This window comes from Aethalodelphis obliquidens, unplaced genomic scaffold (assembly GCF_003676395.1).
Source record: "Aethalodelphis obliquidens isolate GAN/ISIS:26980383/991018 unplaced genomic scaffold, ASM367639v1 scaffold89, whole genome shotgun sequence".
Classification (NCBI taxonomy): domain Eukaryota; kingdom Metazoa; phylum Chordata; class Mammalia; order Artiodactyla; family Delphinidae; genus Aethalodelphis; species Aethalodelphis obliquidens.
Window position 1 is genome coordinate 2889669 of NW_020838033.1, and position 18015 is coordinate 2907683.

Consider the following 18015-nt stretch of genomic DNA (forward strand, 5'->3'; position numbering starts at 1 on the left):
CTTTGGTGGGGCCCTGACGCTCACTTGCTCGCTCTGACGGCAATGCTGCCTGGCTGCAGCCACAACCCCCCCCCCCCCAGGCCACCTCCGACCCCTCAGTTCTGGCACCCCTGGCAGGACAGTCCAGGAGGGGCTGAGAGGGAGTTTGGGAAGTCAAAACACCTGGGCTGGCCCTCTGGGCAACGTCTCTGAGTCACCCTGTCCTCTCCTGGGAAGTGGGAATAGAATCCCTCTAGGGTGGGTGAGTGAAGTCAGGAATGGGAAAGTGACCGAGGAACCTGCAGCCTGGGGACTGCAGCCTGGGACTGTGCTGTCCTGCCCGGTCCTGCCCCCCAGCGGGCAGCTGGGGAAGTGCAGGATGTGAACCGGCTTTCAGGTCAGCCACCTCGGGGACTCACGTTTATCACCACACAGTCTTGATGTTTGCTTCTGGAATGACGTCCAATGGCAACCTCCCGACCCCCACCCCATACATCACACCGGAAGCAGCCTTCACCTCCCATTAATCCTTGCGAGTCTGGCTGCTCAGCACCTGAGCAGTGTAGGTTTGAAAAGAATCTCAGGCGCCAAATAGTCCAGTTGCTCCCACCCGGTAGAGGGCATATCAGAGTCACCCATGGAGTTTTTCCAGATGTTCCACTTCACTCCCCAACATCCCACCGAATTATGTCCCTTGCGGGTGCAGTAGAGCAGCGCTTCTCAAACTTTACACCTGGGGGTCTTGTTAACATGCAGATTCCTATTCAGTAGGTTTGAGGTGGGGCCTGAGATTCTGCATTTTTGACAAGCTCCCAGATAACGCAGATGCTGGCAATCCGAGGACACTTGGAGAAGCAAAGTGTTATCTTGTGTTGTGCAATGGGAGTTGCGTCGTTGAAAACTAATCCCTCCTCATCCCAACCATGGCTGAGAACCACTGATCTAGTCCAATGCCTTCACTTGCTACTGGAGGAACTGAGGCCCTGGCGGGTAAAGTGACCTGCCCGAAGAAACCCGCGGAGCTATATCATAGCAGGAGCAGGATGCGATGCCAGTCTGCACAGTTCCGGGTAGTGCTCTTCTCTGCCTCCAGCCCAGCTTCTAGGTCAACCTTCTGTGCAAGTGGCAGTCCCCTTTCTGAAAGTGAAGTCCATCACCCTGGAGACAGCACCCTCTTGGGAATCATTCTTGTTTATCTAGAGGCAATCAGAAAATACCTCAGATTTCAGATGTCCCAACAGCCTTATCTGGCAGGTCTTCCCCGGCCATCACCCAGCACACCTGCCCGCAGCCTGCCTCCTGGGGAAACCTCGACCTCAGCCTTCATTCCCATCCCAGGAGTGACCACAGGCTGGGATGCTGTGGCCAGGGCTCCAATCAGCAGCCCTGATTGGTTGGCAGGGTGGATGTGGGAGAAGTATATAATCTGCCGTGTCTCCCCTCCCCCCTTTCCTGGAGGTCTCCGTAGAGCAAGAGGGTGTGAGACGCATTCGCTTAAATGCTGGTTATGGAGATGGTTTATAGAGGAAAATGACCTGGGAAGCAGAACATTTGGGCTCGGAGTCTACCTCCACATGGATATGTGCCCCCTTGGCCAGGATTTCTCCTTTGCTGTTTCAGTTCCAAATCTTTGGGCTAGAAATTTCCAAATTTCCTTTCAAAGCTAACCTCCAGTGAGTTTGAGCACTGCGGGGCAGAATTGGCCTTTTGGAGGTCGGATGGATTTTGTGCCTATGTGCCTTAAAAAAATGCATTAAATTATTCCTACACCTCCTGACCTGTGACCATTCTTTTTTTTTTTTTTTAGCATCTGTATTGGAGTATAATTGCTTTACAATGTTGTGTTAGGTGCTGCTGTACAACACAGTGAATCAGCTATATGTATACATATATCCCCATATCTCCTTTGCGTCTCCCTCCCACCCTCCCTATCCCACCCCTCTAGGTGGACACAAAGCACCGAGCTGATCTCCGTGTGCTATGCGGCTGCTTCCCACTAGCTATCTATTGTACATTTGGTACGGTATATATGTCCATGCCACTCTCTCACTTCGTTCCAGCTTACCCTTCTCGCTCCCCGTGTCCTCAAGTCCATTCTCTACGTCTGCGTCTTTATTCCTGTGTGACCACTCTTATAGATCTTATTTCCGAGGGGTTGGGGAGTGGGAGGTGGGAGATGGGGAGGAGTAGGAGGGACAGGACAGAGAGAGGATGCGGGGGAGGGGGCACCAGCCTGGCGTTGTACCTTTGTAATTCGAACCAAGTCACAAGTAGCTGAGGTTCTTCCGTCATCTCCGGATGCCCTAGCATTCCCCGTTCTCTAACAAATCAGCCAAGTTTTTCTTTCCTCCCCTTTCACGTGGGCTCCTTTCCACCCCCCAGCTCCCTCTCTCGACAGTGGCCCCATTGGAGGAGCTAGCGGATTCGTTGCAGCCTTTATCTGGCCTGAAAGCTGCGCCCGGGGTAGGGCAGGCAGCCAGCAGGACTCCGAAGGCCGCCTCGCTCCAAGAAGTGGTGCTGGCGCGCGCCCTGGTGGAAAATCAAGGAACTGCAGGTGCTCGATTCCGACTCCGCCCCCAGGCCCAAAGCCTTCCAGGTCATCTAGGAGCCTCCGCCCCTTGACACCGACCTTACCCGAAGCTGAGCCAGTGGCGCTCGGGACGAGGCTGCGGATCCTGGAGGGAGAGAGGGTGAGGGGCATACAGTATTGGGGAAGCGAGAAACTGGCAGACAGAAGAGTGGCGTGCGATTCTTGGAGAGGGGTTGGGCAGCGAGGGAGACGCTCCCGCGACTGCCCTGAAGGGTCAGGACTTCTGGGAGAGCACGGCCCTCGGAGCATGCGGTCTGCGCCCGTCTGCTGGCTCCCAAGTCTGGAGCCTGGCGAGAGAGTGGGCGTCTCCGTCGCGCACGCCGGGCATCGAGTGTGCGTGCGGTGCTGAGCGTCCAAAACCCGACGGCAGTGTCTTCCCTGAGTGTCTCACGTGTTGGGAGAAGGGCTCCCTAGGACTGCGCCCCGCTCAGGATAATGGAGAGGTGGCACGAGAGGGACATACTCATCTCCACCTCTCCGCAGATGGCATCGTGGAGCCCTGACACCCCATGTTCCTGCGACTGCTTTGTCTCGGTGCCCCCGGCCTCGGCCATCCCAGCTGTGATCTTTGCCAAGAACTCTGACCGGCCCCGGGAAGAGGTGCAGGAGGTGGTGTTTGTACCGGCAGGCACTCACGTCCCTGGGAGCCGGCTCCAGGTGGGTTAGGCCTTATAGGGTGCTGGGAGTTGTGGCAGAACTAGGCATTCTTCTAAGACCTTCCTCCTCTGCTCCCCCGACCTGGGAAGCTGCCAGATGTGGTGAAATGAGCATGAGCTTTGAGTCTACCGACTGGAACCTAACCTATTATTTAGCCTCTGTCGACCTCAGTTCCCTCATCTGTAAAATGGGAATAATAAGACCTTCCGTGAAGGACTGTGTAAGGTGATGGGCATAAGTGCCACCACTTTATAGGTACCTCCTTTCTGAGTGGACTCTCCCTTTCTCCTCCCTTATCTCCAGTGCACCTACATTGAGGTGGAACAGGTGTCAAAGACCCATGCTGTGATCCTGAGCCGCCCTTCTTGGCTGTGGGGGGCTGAGATGGGTGCCAATGAGCATGGTGTCTGCATTGGCAACGAGGCGGTGTGGACCAAGGAGCCAGTTGGGACAGGGGAAGCCCTGCTGGGCATGGATTTACTCAGGTGTGGACCCTGCCTCCCTCATCCCGTCAATATACCAGAAATCTGGGGCTGAGTACTGACCCAGGCCATCCTCCTTGCCCTGCCCCCAAGCCTGGTTCACAAGCGCCTCCCCCTTTCTGCCCACTTTGTCATCATCTCCAGGGAGGCTGTCCCTGCCCCGCCCCTCTCTTGGCCCCATCTCCACAGTCTGGTAAGGAGCTCCCAAGTGTGGCCATCTCTGGGCTTCTGCTGACCCAGAAATAGGACAGTGGTTTAAAATTTTTTTCAATAGAAGTACAATTTTTTTCAAATGAAATCTCAGGGAGAATTTTGATTTGTAAAACCACTAAACATGGAGCAGCTCTGATTGAAGAGGTTGGAGGGCTCAGGGCACTTCTTTCTCCAAGAATATGTTTCAGTCCTTTTCATGAACCCCTTAGAGCACAGCTTGAAAACCACTGGCCTATATGTGCTTAATACAACCAATGTTGGCCGATTTTCTCTGTGACTTGGGCCTGTCACCAAACCTCTCTGGGCCTCTTCTGTCCACTGAAGCTCTGCCACCAGCCACTGATACCCCATCGCCCTCTGTCCCCTGGACTCTCTTTGTGCCAGGCTGGCTTTAGAACGTGGCAGCTCAGCCCAGGAGGCCTTGCACGTGATCACAGGCTTGCTGGAGCGCTACGGGCAGGGGGGCAGCTGCCGGGAGGACCCCATGCCATTCTGCTACCACAACACCTTCCTGCTGGCCGACCGGACTGAGGCATGGGTGCTGGAGACGGCGGGGAGGCTGTGGGCTGCGCAGAGGATCCAGGGTGAGGGGCCTGGCGCTGGGGCCTGCCTCCCAGAGGTGTTCCCCTTTTGGGGTGGGAACAGTGCTGGGGGCAGGGAAGGCCCGATCCAGGAGCAAATGTCTCGGGTGGTGGGGGCATCCAGGGAGATGGGAAATGAGTCCACTCAGGAACTTATCCTCCCCCCTCACTTGGTTGAGTCCTCTTGTGCTCCACCCTGCCGCTTCCTCTGGGGAGCCTTCCTGGACTTCCTGGTGGCCAGGTTTCTCCCTTAAACGCAAGCAGGTTCCTCTTCTTGATGCTCACCACAGCTGCAAGCTCACAGTTATTTCTGTGATCGGTTTGTCTGTCTCCCCCTCCACGAGGGTTGTCTGTTCCCTTCACCACTGTGTTCTTAGCACCTAGCTGAAACCCTGGCACAGGACAGGGGCTTAACGATAAACGAGCGACTCCCCATCTCCTCCGCAGAGGGGGTCCGCAACATCTCCAACCAGCTGAGCATCGGCACGGATATCTCAGCAGAACACCCTGAGCTCCGGCCCCACGCCCGGGCCCAGGGCTGGTGGGATGGGCAAGGTGCCTTTGACTTTGCCCAGACCTTCTCCCTGACCCAGCAGCCTGTGCGCATGGAGGCTGCCAAGGCCCGCTTCCGGGCCGGGCAGGAGCTGCTGCAGCAAAGGCAAGGTCAGTGAGTGGATGGGGTGGGGGCCGGCCTCCCTCCCCTCCCACAGCTTCAGGGGGCTTAGTCTGAGGCCGGAGGGCCCCTTTCTGCCCTGGCAGGGGGCATCACGGCAGAGGCGATGATGGGCATCCTCAGGAGCAAGGAGAGTGGCATCTGTATGGACTCCGGAGGCTTCCGCACCACGGCCAGCATGGTGTCCGTGCTGCCCCAGGACCCCACACAGCCCTGCGTCCACTTCCTCACTGCCACGCCAGACCCGTCCCGGTGAGAGTGTGGGGAAGGCTGGGGAGAACGGGCCAGGCAGGGGAGACGGAAGGGTGCGATAGCCCTCAATCCTTCCATCCCTGTCCCATCAGGTCGGTGTTCAAACCTTTCATCTTCGGTGTGGGAGCGGCCCAGGTCCCCCAGGTGCTGTCCCCCACTTTTGGAGCACAGGACCCTGTTCGGAGCCTGCCTCGATTCCAGACTCAGGTGGATCGCCGGCACGCCCTCTACCGCGGACACCAGGTGGCCCTGGGGCTGATGGAGAGTGAGCAGGTAACCCCCAGGGAATCCCCCACTCCCAGCTGGGACTCTGGAAACGTGAGGGGACCTGGGAGTGGAGGAAAGACTGCAGAGCTGGGGAGAGGAGTCTCTCCCTTCAAAGCCAGCTGTCCAGGAGAATGTTGGGTGCTCTGTCCTTTCTCCTGCTTCTGTGAGATGGCAGCCACGCCCCCCTTCTGGAGGGAAGCCGGTCCCAGGGACTCAGCGCTACCTTTCCCGGGCAGGATCGTGGGCAGCAGCTCCGGCAGAAGCAGCGGGACCTGGAGCAGAAAGGCCTGGAGGCTGTGCGGGGGCTGCTGGCCAGGGAGTGGGCCCCACCGCCCCAGGAGCTGGGCGGCCTCTTCCAGGCCTTTGTGGAGAAGGAGAGCCGGGCATATGCCTGAGCCCGGCTCCTCCCGGCTTGGCCTGGGGTGCAGCGGGCTGCAGTGGGCACAGGACCCCTGGGGTAGAGGGACAGAGCAACCCCTTCACTGCCTCCGCCTTGTTCTGAGTGGCCGGGTCAGCCTTTGCCTTAATAAATGTGTTCTATTTCCTCGTTCAGTGTCCAGGGCCAGTGGGCGTGGGAGAGCCAAGAGAGGGCAAAGGGCAGCCCTGAGGTGGCTGCAGGGCCTCTGGGTGCCTTGCTGGGCGGTACATTCTTCTGACTTGGTGAAGGTCTTGGGGGGCCCTGTGGGGAGAGGAGGTGGCCCCCAGGCGTGTGGGTGTGTGTACACGGAGGAGCATGCATGCCTGGCACAGCAGGTGGCCGCTACGTGGGGAGGATTAGAACCGGCTTTTTGGTCCTTGACCTGAACCTCCGAAGGGCACTCCCTGGGGGGGGCGGTGAGATGTGTGCACCGCGAGATGGCCTGAGACGGGGTGCCAGTCCCTTGGGTAGTTCCTGCAAGATCCTATTCTTTGGAATCAGGCTCTGTGTTCCTGCCACTGTTTCTGGGTGCTTTTACTGACAGCTTCCCCTGAGATTCCCCCAAGTGACACGGAAGACACATGCAGAGCCTGGACATACTTTACTGGGGACAGGCCCCTGTCACAGGCGAGGGCTCTGAGGGGGAGGGGAGCAGCCCTCCACTCTTCGCTCGTCCGTGTTCCTGGGGCTTTGCTGGTAGCGACGGGCTGCGCTTCACTTCTTGATTCTTTCGGTCACAGTTTTGGTCGTGCTGGGGGCCCCCTTCCCTGCCCGAACAGTGCTTTGCTGGCTCCTGGAAGCCGGAAGGCATGGTTTCTTGGTGGCAGAGGAGGCTTGTGGCAAGGAGACGGGCTCCGGGGATGTCTCCTTCCCTTGCCTGGGAGGGACGGAAGGGCTGCTGTTCCCGGCCATGGGCACCCCTGGCAGCGGTGGGAGGTCGGTGAGGGCGGGCCGCATCTCCACCCTCAGTAGGTGCTCCAGCAGGGCTGTCTGCTGCCTGTGTTCCCGGTGCCTGCTCGTCTCCTGCTCCAGCTCCTTGAGGAAGCCTGTGAGGGGCCAGGACAGTGGGTGGTGGATGGAGCCCCGGGCTTAGCAGGAACAGACTCTCCCCTACCATCCCTAATGAGGAGGAGCCTAAGATGGGGTGGGGAGGACGAGTCACCTGCATGCCCAGACTGGTCTGGCCCTGGGACCACGTCCCCAGACACCACCGCTGTCTTAGCTTCTCCCAGATCCCACAGGGCAGGCAGGGGTGTGCTCTGGGGAGGCTGCGAGCCTTGGAAAGCAGGGTCACCTCGCTCTGAGCAGAACGGGCCTCTCAGCTCTGGGAACTCCTCGTCCTCATTGCTTGAGGCTTGATCCTCCTCATCCGAGGTCCAGCGCTCTGCCACAGGCTGCCCGTCTAGGTCCAGGAGCAGTGGCAGGGCTTCTGTCACCAGCCTCCTGCAGGGCAGAAAGAACAGAGGCTACCACTCAGAAGGGCACGCCTGCGCGTGGAGCCTGGGAGGATGCACAGACACAAGCCACAGCAGCCACGCCAGGAGGGGAGGTGTTCTCAAGCTGGAAGATAGGCCTGTGGTCAGGCCAGCCAGTTATGGGGGGTGGGAAGGCCAAAGGGGCCCAACTCGAGCTGGAGTGAGGGTGGAGAAGGTGCCAGGGATGGCCCCCCCCCAGGTTTGCAGGCCATCACCCCTCTCTTCCCACCTTCACTTCCTCCTCACCTGTAGCTCTCCTGGTTGGTGCAGCTGTTTCCAGTCAGGTTGAGGATGAGAAGGCTCTCGGGGAATTCATCTGCACACAGCAAAGAGAGGAATAATGAGGTTCTCACACCCACCTTCCTGTCTAAAGCCACTGCCTCTTTGCACAGCCCCTCAGAGCCCCGGAGGATGTGCCGATAATGCAGGCATGGGGAGGGAGAGCAGAGAGGAGGGAGGGCACCACCGGGACTTATTCCATGAGCCAGGGCAAGGACGTTCCTACCCAGCTTCAGTATTTCTATCAGGTTCTCAGAAAGGTCCAGAAACTGGAGGTGTGGGAGGTCGCGGAGGTTTTCCACCTGCCTGATTCGGTTTCCTGCCAGAGACAGGAAGCTGTAGGGGAAGGGAGGGGGAGAGACAGCTGAATCACAGAACAGCTGAAGCGGGGGACGGGGGCACCAGGCGTCCGGGGCCCCCTGGTTAGGCAGCCGGATGATAAGTGGGGACGCATGGCCTTCTGGGATGAGGGAAGCAGAGCTAGGCTTGCAGGGTCCTCGGCTGACCAGCAGCTGGGCTTGGGGAGATCTGAGCCAGTTCTTCGGGGTATTACCAGGTTCCTCCCCTTCATCCTCCCTCTTCTTCCCTCCCCCTACCCTGCCTGAGCCCTGGCACCACGTACCGTAAGGAGGGGACACAGGCCAGGTTCTCAATTCGCTCGATCTTATTCTGCAGGAAGAAACCGAGTTGGGGAAACCAAGCTGAGGTCAGCTGAATGGGGGGCCTTTTAAAGGGACAGAGCCCCAAGACCATGTCTACTCTTGAGGCTGGAGATGTGGCACTTTGGGAATGATCATCCCACTTCTTGAACTGGTTGTCACTACCTTGGGATGATTTGTTTTCTCCAGGTGGATGGTTGAGGGCATAAACTTGGGGCTGGGCTAAATTTGATTTAAGTACCCTGATCACCCCACAACCAAAGAGTGACCTGGACATCAGAGAAGGAAACCAAGGGGAAACGGGGAAAGGGAAAAGGCTTTGGTGGTGGATTACACACATGGAGGGGACAGTGTACCTATACTACTTTGGTCTGTCAGGTTTCTGTGGGGGAAGGTTAAGGGATCTGTGTATATTCAACCTGAGGGAGGCTGGAGATCAACCACCCACCCCCCCCCACTACCACCACCACCAAAAAGCCTTCAAGGTTCTGAAGGATGCTGAGGAATCTCGTGGTTCCTTCTTCCTTTTTTTCAAAACAGGAAATGGACTTGAGCTATATAACGTGAGAGATTTAGGGCAGACATCAAGAAGGACTTCTAGAACAAGAGAATTGTCTGACAAAAAAACAGTGACTCAAGAGCATGGTCAGCATGTCTTTTGGGTGGATTGGTCTTTCAATTCAAGATAATTCCTGATTCATCTGGAAACAGTTTCTATGAAGGTCTGCCTGCCTGAACACCAGTAAATGGGCAAGATGACCTGGTTGGCTCCTTTCAGATTAGACAGACATGGCCCACAGGGGATGCAGTCCTGTCCACAGGGAGGAGTAAGGGCAGGAGGCAGGAAGTTACCCCTTGCAGATAGAGGCTGTGAAGATTCTGGAAGCCCTCTAGGTTCCTGATAGTGGTAATTCCCTCCCGGTCCAGGCGGACAGTCTGCAGTTCAGCAAGCGTGTGGAACCTGGGCAAACGGTCAGCAGGGTTGGCTAACAAGGCCACTTCTGTGGTCTCTTAGGAGGAAGACGGAGGGGAGGGTGTTTCAAGGAGGGGGTGGATGGCTCAGTGATTGCTCAGATGTCAGGGACACCTGCTTGACTCATGAGGCGGGGTCTAGATCGGGGAACCTGGGTTGACTTGGAGACCTGGGTATCTGCCAGTAGCACTGGGAGGGATAAGAGTGAGAGGTGAGTAAGGGCCCTTGGACTGGGAAACTGGGTGATGGCAGCTTACGGTTCCTGCAGAGGCAGGGGAAGACTTCCTCCAGCCAGTTTGGGCTGGGACAGAGAGGGGACAATCTCTGCAGGAAGATCCTTCCTCACCTCCCTTCTGAGTGGTCCACGGAGGGAAGATCACTTGTTCCACCCACCCATTCATTAATCCCCAAACATTTAGTAAGTGCCCATCAGAGACAAATGAAAGAGTCCCTGCCCATCACTACTAGGGAAGCTGGCCAAACATCTATGACAAGTGGATGACAGAGGCATGTGCAAGGGACTAAGGGAGACCATGGATTATACACTGCATTCAGACTGGGGTGTTCAGGGAATGCTTCCTGGAGGAGGTGACATATGAGTAGGCATTAGCCAGGAAGGTGAGGGGGGATGAGGAGAAGGCATTTCAAGCAGAAGGTATAGTATGTGCGAATCCAGACTTCCTTGAACTTTAATGTGCCCATGAATCCCTTAGGGGGTCTTGTTAAAGTTCAGATTCTGATTCAGTAGGTGGGCCTGAGACTCTTCATTTCTAACAAGCTCCTAGGTGATGCAGATGCTTCCCACTCGTCCCAGCACCACTCTGAGTAGTAAGGTGCTAAGATGTGAGAACACGGGGTCTTAGAGAAATCACACACTTATGGAGAGTGGCAAGAAATAAGGCTGAAAAGGCAGCAGAGGTCAACTCAGGCTAAGGTGTTTGGATTTTATTCTGGAGGTACCAGGGAGTCAGGTTCTATAAGATTTGTCATTTAAAAGGATCACTTTGGCAACAGTATGAGGTGCCTGGACTGGGGGTAGAGAGACTAATTAGGAGTTTGTTGAGAGGTGATGACTTATTTAAGACCCTGACTGAAAGCAATTGAGTGGGCATGGTGAAAAAGAAATAGAATGATTTTTAAGGAGGGAGAATAAGTTGGACATTGCCACTGACTGAATGTGTGGAGTTAAGAGAGGGACAAAGAAAGGTAAGTTGACAGATCAGTAGAGCTCAGGGGACTGGTCATCCTGTGTGTTTCAATATTCCAGCACCCCTTTCCTCTCCCATGCACTCACATCTTCTCTGACAGGTCCTCATCCTCAGGGAAGGCCAAGTTCCGCTTAGTGATAAGGGCTTCAGTAATGCACACACCGCCTTCCTCTGGACTCTGGGCAGGCTTATCTGTGAAAAGAAGAGTCCAATTGTTACATTTCCTGATTCTTGGAGGCCTGACTCTACTGTTAGTCAATTGTTCTACCCAACATCCCACCTTCCTACTCACCTCCAGGCATGATCTAAAAGCTGCTGGCTTGGGGAGGGATTTGAACGAAGAGGAGCAGAGCAGCTTGGACAGCCCCTGGGAATGGAGGAATGGAGCCCCAGGATGGTATGAGGATAGAGAAGCTCAGAGAATTGGGGGACAAAGGAAAGGGGTTGATTCAGAGCAAATTGTTGGGGTGGCATAGAAGACGAAAGTAAATCGAAGTGGAGGGTCTGGAGTTTGAGGGGTGTATAGGGGCTTTACTGGCCGCCTACAGGGGGCTTGTAGGTAGATGGTGGCGCGTGCGGAGGGCAAGAGCGGTTGGAGGAGTCTAGCGTCGTTGCTAGGACACTGGACGCCAGATGGGTCATCCGGGAGGGCGGGCTCGCCGGTGCCGGGCTCGGCGCATTCGTGTTGCTGCTCCAGCCGGCGGCTCCGCCCTCCGCTTCCGGCCCTGGGACTACCCACAATCCTTAGCTCCTTCCGTCTCGCTAGGCTCCGGGCCGTTCTTCCGGTGGCGATGGCTGCGGCCGTGGCTGGGATGCTGCGAGGGGGTCTCCTGCCCCAGGCGGGTAAGGAGCGGCCCACGTCTTCTCGGCGCGTTCCGGCCGATGCTCTCTACTCGTCTCCCTCCTCTACTACTAATCCCGTCCCGAAATCTCTGATCCCAGACACCTCCTGATGACCCCTGACCCCAGCTAGATCGCCGGCCTCCTTCCCCCATCTAATTTCCTGTGAGTCCAGACTCTAGTAATAACGACAACACAGCAAAAACGTCAGCGACAACTACAGTATTTATTCTCGACGCCCCAGTCCCCCTGCCTTGTTTGGGGTTTCTCTAGCCCACCACCCAGCTCTTTCTGCCTCCAGAGATTCCTTAAGGTCTCAGCCTAAATGTCATCTCAGGCCTTCCCTCGCCACCCTCCGCAAAGGTTTCCCCTGTTAAATCTGTATCTCTCACCCTGTTTACTGACCCCTTCGCCTTATCACAATCTAATTTAGCATTTCTCTATTTGTTGTTCTCTCTATTAGACTATAAACTCCGTAATGGCAGAACCCATGTTCATTCAGCATAGCCAGCATGTGGCATGGTGCCTGACATTAACAGGCATGCTATAGATATTTGTTTAATGAATGATTTTGAGTATGTAATATAGGTCAGGCACAGTGATAAGTACTTTACATGTATTATTTCATTTAAACCTTAAAGCGTCCTTTGAAGAAGGCATTATCTTCCCCTCTTTACAGATTAAGAAACTCAAGTTTAGACCAATTGAGTGACTGGTCAAGGTCACAGCTAGTAAGTGGCAGGAGAGAGATTAAAATCTGGTTCCATGTGTGTCAATTATATCTCAATAAAACTGCAAAAATTTTTGAAAAATCTTGTTCCATCTGATCTAACTTAACAGTTAGGTTTTGTGGCCACTGGCAAGAAAACCTCTCACTTAAGCAAATCTCCATGCTCTCTGACCGTTAGAGCCACCTTCTGCCTGCACCTTTCTCTGAGATCCCATTCCGGCCTTGGGAAGGGCTGAAAGTGGGAAGCTCTAGCTTGGGTCCTTTTGTTGAGCGTGAAGCGGTTACCTTGGCTTAGGGCTTTCGAGTGGCTTCCTTGTCTTCTGAGGGGTGCTCTCCAGCAACGCCTGTAAACAAGAAGCATAGAGAGGAGGGAGACTTGTTTGGGGGAGCTGCGAGGACAGTATAACTTTTCCCTCTTGCTTCAAATCACGGGGGAAGGAGCAATGCGTAGGGCAGTGGTTCTCAAACTTTAGCCAGCATCAGCGTCACCTGGAGGGCTTGTTAACACTGTTTTCTGGGCTCCGCTCCAGAGCTACTGACTCAGTAGATCTAGGACGGGGCCCGAGAACTTGATTTTCTAACAAGTTCCTGGGTGATGCTGATGTTGGGTTGGGGAGGGGTGGTGGTGGTGCACACTTTGAGAACCACTGGCTTGTAGCAGGGGTTGGCAAACTATGGCAGGGCTAGTCACCATCTTTCTTACAAAGTTGTATTGGAACACAGCTACATCTGTTTGTTTACATATTGTCTATGGTTACTTCCATCATACAGTGGCAGAGCTGAGTAGTAGCGATAGGCCATATGGCTCTCAAACTTAAAATTTTTATTTGGTCATTTAAGAAAACATTTGCCCAGCTCTCTCCTCCTTTTTAAAATGTATTCAAAATACTTTCTCCTTTGTTCTCATTTTTTCCTTATCTCTGCATAAAGAGCTGGAGAAATGGGCACCTCCAAGGATCAAGCACCTGAGCTAAGGTCACCAATTAAAGAGAAGAGAAGGTTCGGGGATTCAGGCTTTCTAGCAGAGTTCCTCGTCCCACTCAGTGCTGAGGCTAGCTCTGTGAACTCTGGTTGTCTGTGCCTAGGGGGTGGGTTTTGTCCATCTGGTGCAGACTAAGAGGCTGCTTCTCACCATATGGCCGTTTCTTCTCCCAGGCCAGCTGCCCATCCGCCAGCTTGTCCGCTATGGCTCCAAGGCTGTTACCCGTCACCGTCGTGTGATGCACTTTGAACGGCAGAAGCTGATGGCTGTGACTGAGTATATCCCCCCCAAACCTGCTATCAACCCCAGATGCCTGCCGCCCCCTCCCAGGCCCCCCCAGGAGGTAAGAAACAGGCTGGGCATGTCGCCTGGTGGTGGGATGGTGGATTAAAGTCATCTTGTTGCTGTGGCCATAATGAAGTAGCACTCCAGGACATGGTCATCCACATCATTACTTCCCCACTTTGACCCTGTAGTCCAGATACTTTCAAATGAAATCTGCACTTGATTCTGCGTCGGCCTTTTGGGCTCTGTGGTTTGGACAGGGTTCCTGGATTTCCTTTATTCTTGTCTCCAAAAATGTGTGTGTGAAAGCTATCCACACAGGCGGAGGTAGGAGAGAACATCGCTCCCGTCTTGAAGCTTCCATGTTTTCTTAGAGGAACAACACGAGGTTTTTTGTCCTTGAAAAAGACCAGTGGAGAACTGGTAACTTCATGGTGGTTCTCAGCTCCACAAGTTCTCAACTTTGAGAAACACTGTCTTGAGAAAAAAACACTACTCTAGGGAATTTCCTGGCAGTCCAGTGGTTAAGACTCCGTGCTTTCACTGCCCAAGGCCCGGGTTCAATCCCTGGTTGGGAAACTAAGATCCCACAAGCCACACGATGCAGCCAAAAAGAATAATAACAAAAACTTAAAAATATATATTTATTTACTTATTTAGGCTGCACCTTGTCTTTCTTGTGGCACATGGGATCTTCCTTGCAGCCTGTGGGCTTCTTTAGTTGTGGCATGTGGACCTCTTAGTTGCAGCATGCATGCCGGATCTGGTTCCCTGACCAGGGATCAAACCCAGGCCCCCTGCATTGGGAGCACAGAGTCTTACCCACTGGACCACCAGGGATGTCCCAATAATAAAATTTTTTAAAATTAAAAAAATAAAAACACTGCTGTAAAGCCTGTGGTTATCAAATGGAAATGAAAGGATGGAGTGGGAGATAGAACATGTCTCAGAGTCAGGGGCCCAGCTCTCCTGCCTGTACCCTGATCTTCATTAGGGCATCACTGGAAGCTCCAGCACCTGTCCCTGAGGGAGTAAGGGTTGTAAGGAGACGGGGCATTTTACATCCCCTTGGTCCTCCTTTTCTGACTGCAGGAGACAGGCCTCGTCCGGCTCCTCCGTCGGGAGATAGCAGCAGTTTTCCGAGACAACCGAATGATAGCTGTCTGCCAGAACGTGGCTCTGAGCGCAGAGGACAAGCTTCTCATGCGGCACCGGCTGCGGAGGCACAAGATCCTGATGAAGGTCTTCCCCAACCAGGTAGAGAACGGCTCCCTGGCGTGGGTTGCCGTATTCCCCTCCCTCACCCCCATCTCAAACCCCAGCATCTCTCCCAAGATGTGGCACTCCTGACTCCTCCCTGCCACAGCAGCCCTCTAGTCCGGGACCTAATCTGTGATTAGGGTTTGAGGAGACCCTCGGCTTGAGCCCTCAGCCTGGTGTGGCCTGTGACCAAGGTGGGTGACTCCTTCTCCTACTTGACCCCAGTAAGCCCTTCTTTCTTGCTGTTCCAGATCCTAAAGTCCTTCCTGGAAGATTCCAAGTACCCAAATTTGCTGCCCCTTTTTGTGGGGCACAACCTGCTGCTGGTCAGTGAAGAGCCCAAGGTCAAGGAGATGGTGCGAATCTTGAAGAGTGTGCCTTTCCTGCCGCTGTTGGGTGAGCAAGCTCCCCTGCCAGTTGGGGGTGAGGGTGAAGGGGAGTGGGTGCTAGAGCAGCCTGCTGCCATCTGCAAGGCTTGTGTGGGTAAAACTGTGGACATGCTTGGAGGGGACACCCTCTCGCGATGGAGCCTGCGTCGGTAGCACCATTTGATGAGGGCTGCTTGTGTGTGTCACTCCGTGGAGGGGACGTTCAGACACCTTGAGTCTAGCAAGGGGGTAGTGGGTATTGAAACCCACAAAGGCAAAGATACTTAAAACAAATAGCCCAAGTGAAGGGTGCTGAGGGATAGTGAGCAATGTTTCCTAGACTCCCCTGATGCCGAGAGTCCCTGGAGGTGCTTCTTTCAGAGAATACTGATTTCACAGGTCTGTGTTGGGGGGCAGGAATCTGTGTTTATTATACAGACTCTCCCCACCCCGCCCCCCCGCCCCAAACACACACTCCATGGTTCTTCAAGGAAGTTTAGGAAACTGACTTAGTGGGGGTTGGACCAGGTAGATGTATTATGTAAGGGATTCTAGGGAAGAGTTAGGAAGGAAGGGAGAGGATTGATCTGAAACAGTGGGAGTGGGGCGGGGCACAAGTGGGAACCAGATTTTGGGGAAGGCTGGGAGGTAGAAAAGGGCAATGGAGAGCAAATTCCTAGGGTTGGACCATTATTTTTGGAGAAGAAAAGCAGTTGTGGGAGCCTCGCTGATCCTGTGTTCTTCCAGGTGGCTGCGTTGATGACACCATCCTCAGCAGGCAGGGCTTCATCAACTACTCCAAGCTCCCCAGCCTGGCCCTGGTGCAGGGGGAGCTGGTGGGAGGACTTACCCTCCTCACGGCCCAGACCCACTCCCTGCTTCAGCACCAGCCCCTCCGGCTGACTGCCCTGCTGGATCAGTACGTCAGACAGCAACACGAGGAGGACCCTGTCGTGCCAGCCAGTGGGCAGCCGGATCCTCCCGACCCTGTTCCGGACTCGTAGCCAGCCTCTTGTACCCAGCCTGCCCATAAATACACTCTGCCCCGTTGGCTGTCAGAGATATGGGGAACTTGGGGTGAGGAGTGGCGTTTGTTACCTGGCTTTCACTGACAAAGATCTCTTCCAGTACATGGCAACCCAGAGATGCAGAGGGATCCCATTTCAGAACGGAGGTGGCTCGTAATCACTGTCTTTGTCCCTAGTTTTCCCAACTTGGGACCTGATAGCAGCGGTCTCTTTCCATTCTCCAGGTCCAAGGCGGAGAAGCCTTTGGTTTCTGTGTTCACTGCCCTTGCTGCACGTGCCTCCCAGCCTATCCCCTCGTGGCTCCAATGTGCCAGAATAGCGCAACTGAGTAATTGATTGTGCTGAGAGTGGCATCTGTTGAGAGCCTACTATGCCAGGCTCCCTTTACATGTGCTAGATCCTGTATTCCTCACATGTCATCCCCATTTCACAGAGAGGAAGACTAAGGGGAGGAGAAGTTAAATAGCCCGCCCAAGGTCATGCAGTTGGCAAGAGTCAGCACAGGGACTGAGCCAGGCTCTTCCTACTCTGAAGATGCTGCCCTGGTTTTCTACACTAAAGCTTTTTCATTAGGGTCCCAAGTGTGCTTGGGTGTTAATTCTGCGCCCTCAGGGTGTGCCATGTCGTGGAAGAGTTGGGAGCACTGCTTTATGATAAAGTGAAATGCATTTTACTTACTGTGTTTTGCTGTTGACAAGCTTATCCTCCCTGTAGACTTATTCCCAAGGTCATCTCTGACTCACTTCTCTTCCTAGAAAATCCTTCCTCTTCCCATGTCCAAGCCTGTTACCTCCCTGTACTTGCTCCCACAAATGGCATTGCTTAAGTGCTTGTCCTCTTGAAGGCAGCTGCCCACTTTGTCCAGTATCTGGCCCATCTCAGGTGGTTCAAAACAAAAGAGCTGGGACTTCCCTGGTGGCGCAGTGGTTAAGAATCCGCCTGCCAATGCAGGGGACACGGGTTTGAGCCCTGGTACGGGAAGATCCCACATGCTGTGGAGTGACTAAGCCCGTGCACCACAACTACTGAGCGTGTACTCTAGAGCCCGTGCCACAACTACTGAGCCCACGTGCTGCAACTACTGAAGCCCGCGCACCTAGAGCCCGTGCTCCGCAACAAAAGAAGCCACCGCAATGAGAAGGCCGTGCACCGCAATGAAGAGTAGCCCCCGCTCGCGGAAACTAGAGAAAGCCCGCGTACAGCAATGAAGATCCAACGCAGCCAAAAATAAAATAAATTTATTTCAAAAAAAAAAAAGGAGCTGAGGGAAAGGCAGGATTCTGTTTTAATAAGGGGGTCTGGGGGCTCTTGAGTAGGAGGCCTCATCCAAGTCTCAGGGAACTGGAGGTTTTTAATGGAGAGGGGGTGTATGACAAGAAGCCTGCCCTTGTCCTTGGTTGGAGCGCATTCCGGGTGGACGCGGGTGATGCGGGGAGTTAGTTGATCGTTGCTCTAGGAGCAGTGCCACAGCTTCCTTAGTCCTGGGCAGACACTGCTCTGGCAGTGATGGTCTGCAGCAGCTTTTCCTTCCCTGGTTCAGGACCAGCTCTCCTTTGGCCCAGGGATGCTCAATCAATAGGAATTGAATTAAAAGGCCCCTGAGGCTCCTGGATGCCAGAGCTGGTCTGGCCAGTGGTGCCCAGTGCTCTCCCTGACTCCCAGAACCCTGCCAGGTGCTAAGAACGCCCTCCTGGGGTGGCAGGGACTGCTGAGGTTCTGAATGGAACGGAGAGCAGGCATCTCCTGAGAGATGTGTAAGCCAGGGCCCATGGGACAGCTGGTGGGGGAAGTGGCCTATGTCATATTGGGAATCAAA

At 54.7% G+C, this 18015-nt stretch overlaps 3 protein-coding genes across 11 annotated transcripts; 2 read left to right on the forward strand and 1 right to left on the reverse strand.

Moving 5' to 3' along the window:
• Positions 1–2581: 2581 nt before the first annotated feature.
• SCRN2 (secernin 2) lies at positions 2582–6242 on the forward strand. Of its 2 annotated transcripts, XM_027094807.1 has the most exons (8): positions 2582–2669; positions 3053–3226; positions 3530–3711; positions 4306–4505; positions 4950–5165; positions 5262–5427; positions 5520–5700; positions 5931–6242. In XM_027094807.1, the coding sequence occupies exons 2-8, from the start codon at positions 3053–3055 to the stop codon at positions 6087–6089; spliced, it is 1278 nt and encodes a 425-aa protein (XP_026950608.1). In that variant the 5' UTR covers positions 2582–2669; the 3' UTR covers positions 6090–6242. The 2 variants fall into 2 exon arrangements, with proteins under 2 accessions (XP_026950608.1, XP_026950607.1); XM_027094806.1 differs by lacking the exon at positions 2582–2669 and having other exon boundaries at positions 2680–3226.
• A 465-nt stretch (positions 6243–6707) lies between these two features.
• Positions 6708–11325, reverse strand: LRRC46 (leucine rich repeat containing 46). Of its 7 annotated transcripts, none has more exons than XM_027094800.1 (8): positions 11253–11325; positions 10999–11073; positions 10793–10898; positions 9378–9486; positions 8489–8535; positions 7834–8202; positions 7275–7555; positions 6708–7158 (listed from the first exon to the last, which is right to left on the reverse strand). In XM_027094800.1, exons 2-8 carry the CDS (start codon positions 11006–11008, stop codon positions 6827–6829), a joined length of 1254 nt encoding a protein of 417 aa, XP_026950601.1. In that variant the 5' UTR covers positions 11009–11073; positions 11253–11325; the 3' UTR covers positions 6708–6826. The 7 variants fall into 7 exon arrangements, with proteins under 7 accessions (XP_026950601.1, XP_026950605.1, XP_026950606.1 ...); XM_027094804.1 differs by having other exon boundaries at positions 7407–7555; positions 7834–7903; positions 8093–8202; positions 10999–11253; XM_027094805.1 differs by lacking the exon at positions 9378–9486 and having other exon boundaries at positions 7834–7903; positions 10999–11253.
• A 153-nt stretch (positions 11326–11478) lies between these two features.
• On the forward strand, positions 11479–16872 carry MRPL10 (mitochondrial ribosomal protein L10). 2 transcript variants are annotated; one of them, XM_027094808.1, is made up of 5 exons: positions 11479–11549; positions 13432–13601; positions 14636–14800; positions 15055–15199; positions 15919–16872. In XM_027094808.1, the coding sequence occupies exons 1-5, from the start codon at positions 11498–11500 to the stop codon at positions 16173–16175; spliced, it is 789 nt and encodes a 262-aa protein (XP_026950609.1). In that variant the 5' UTR covers positions 11479–11497; the 3' UTR covers positions 16176–16872. The 2 variants fall into 2 exon arrangements, with proteins under 2 accessions (XP_026950609.1, XP_026950610.1); XM_027094809.1 differs by lacking the exon at positions 11479–11549 and adding an exon at positions 11556–11711.
• Positions 16873–18015: the final 1143 nt, after the last annotated feature.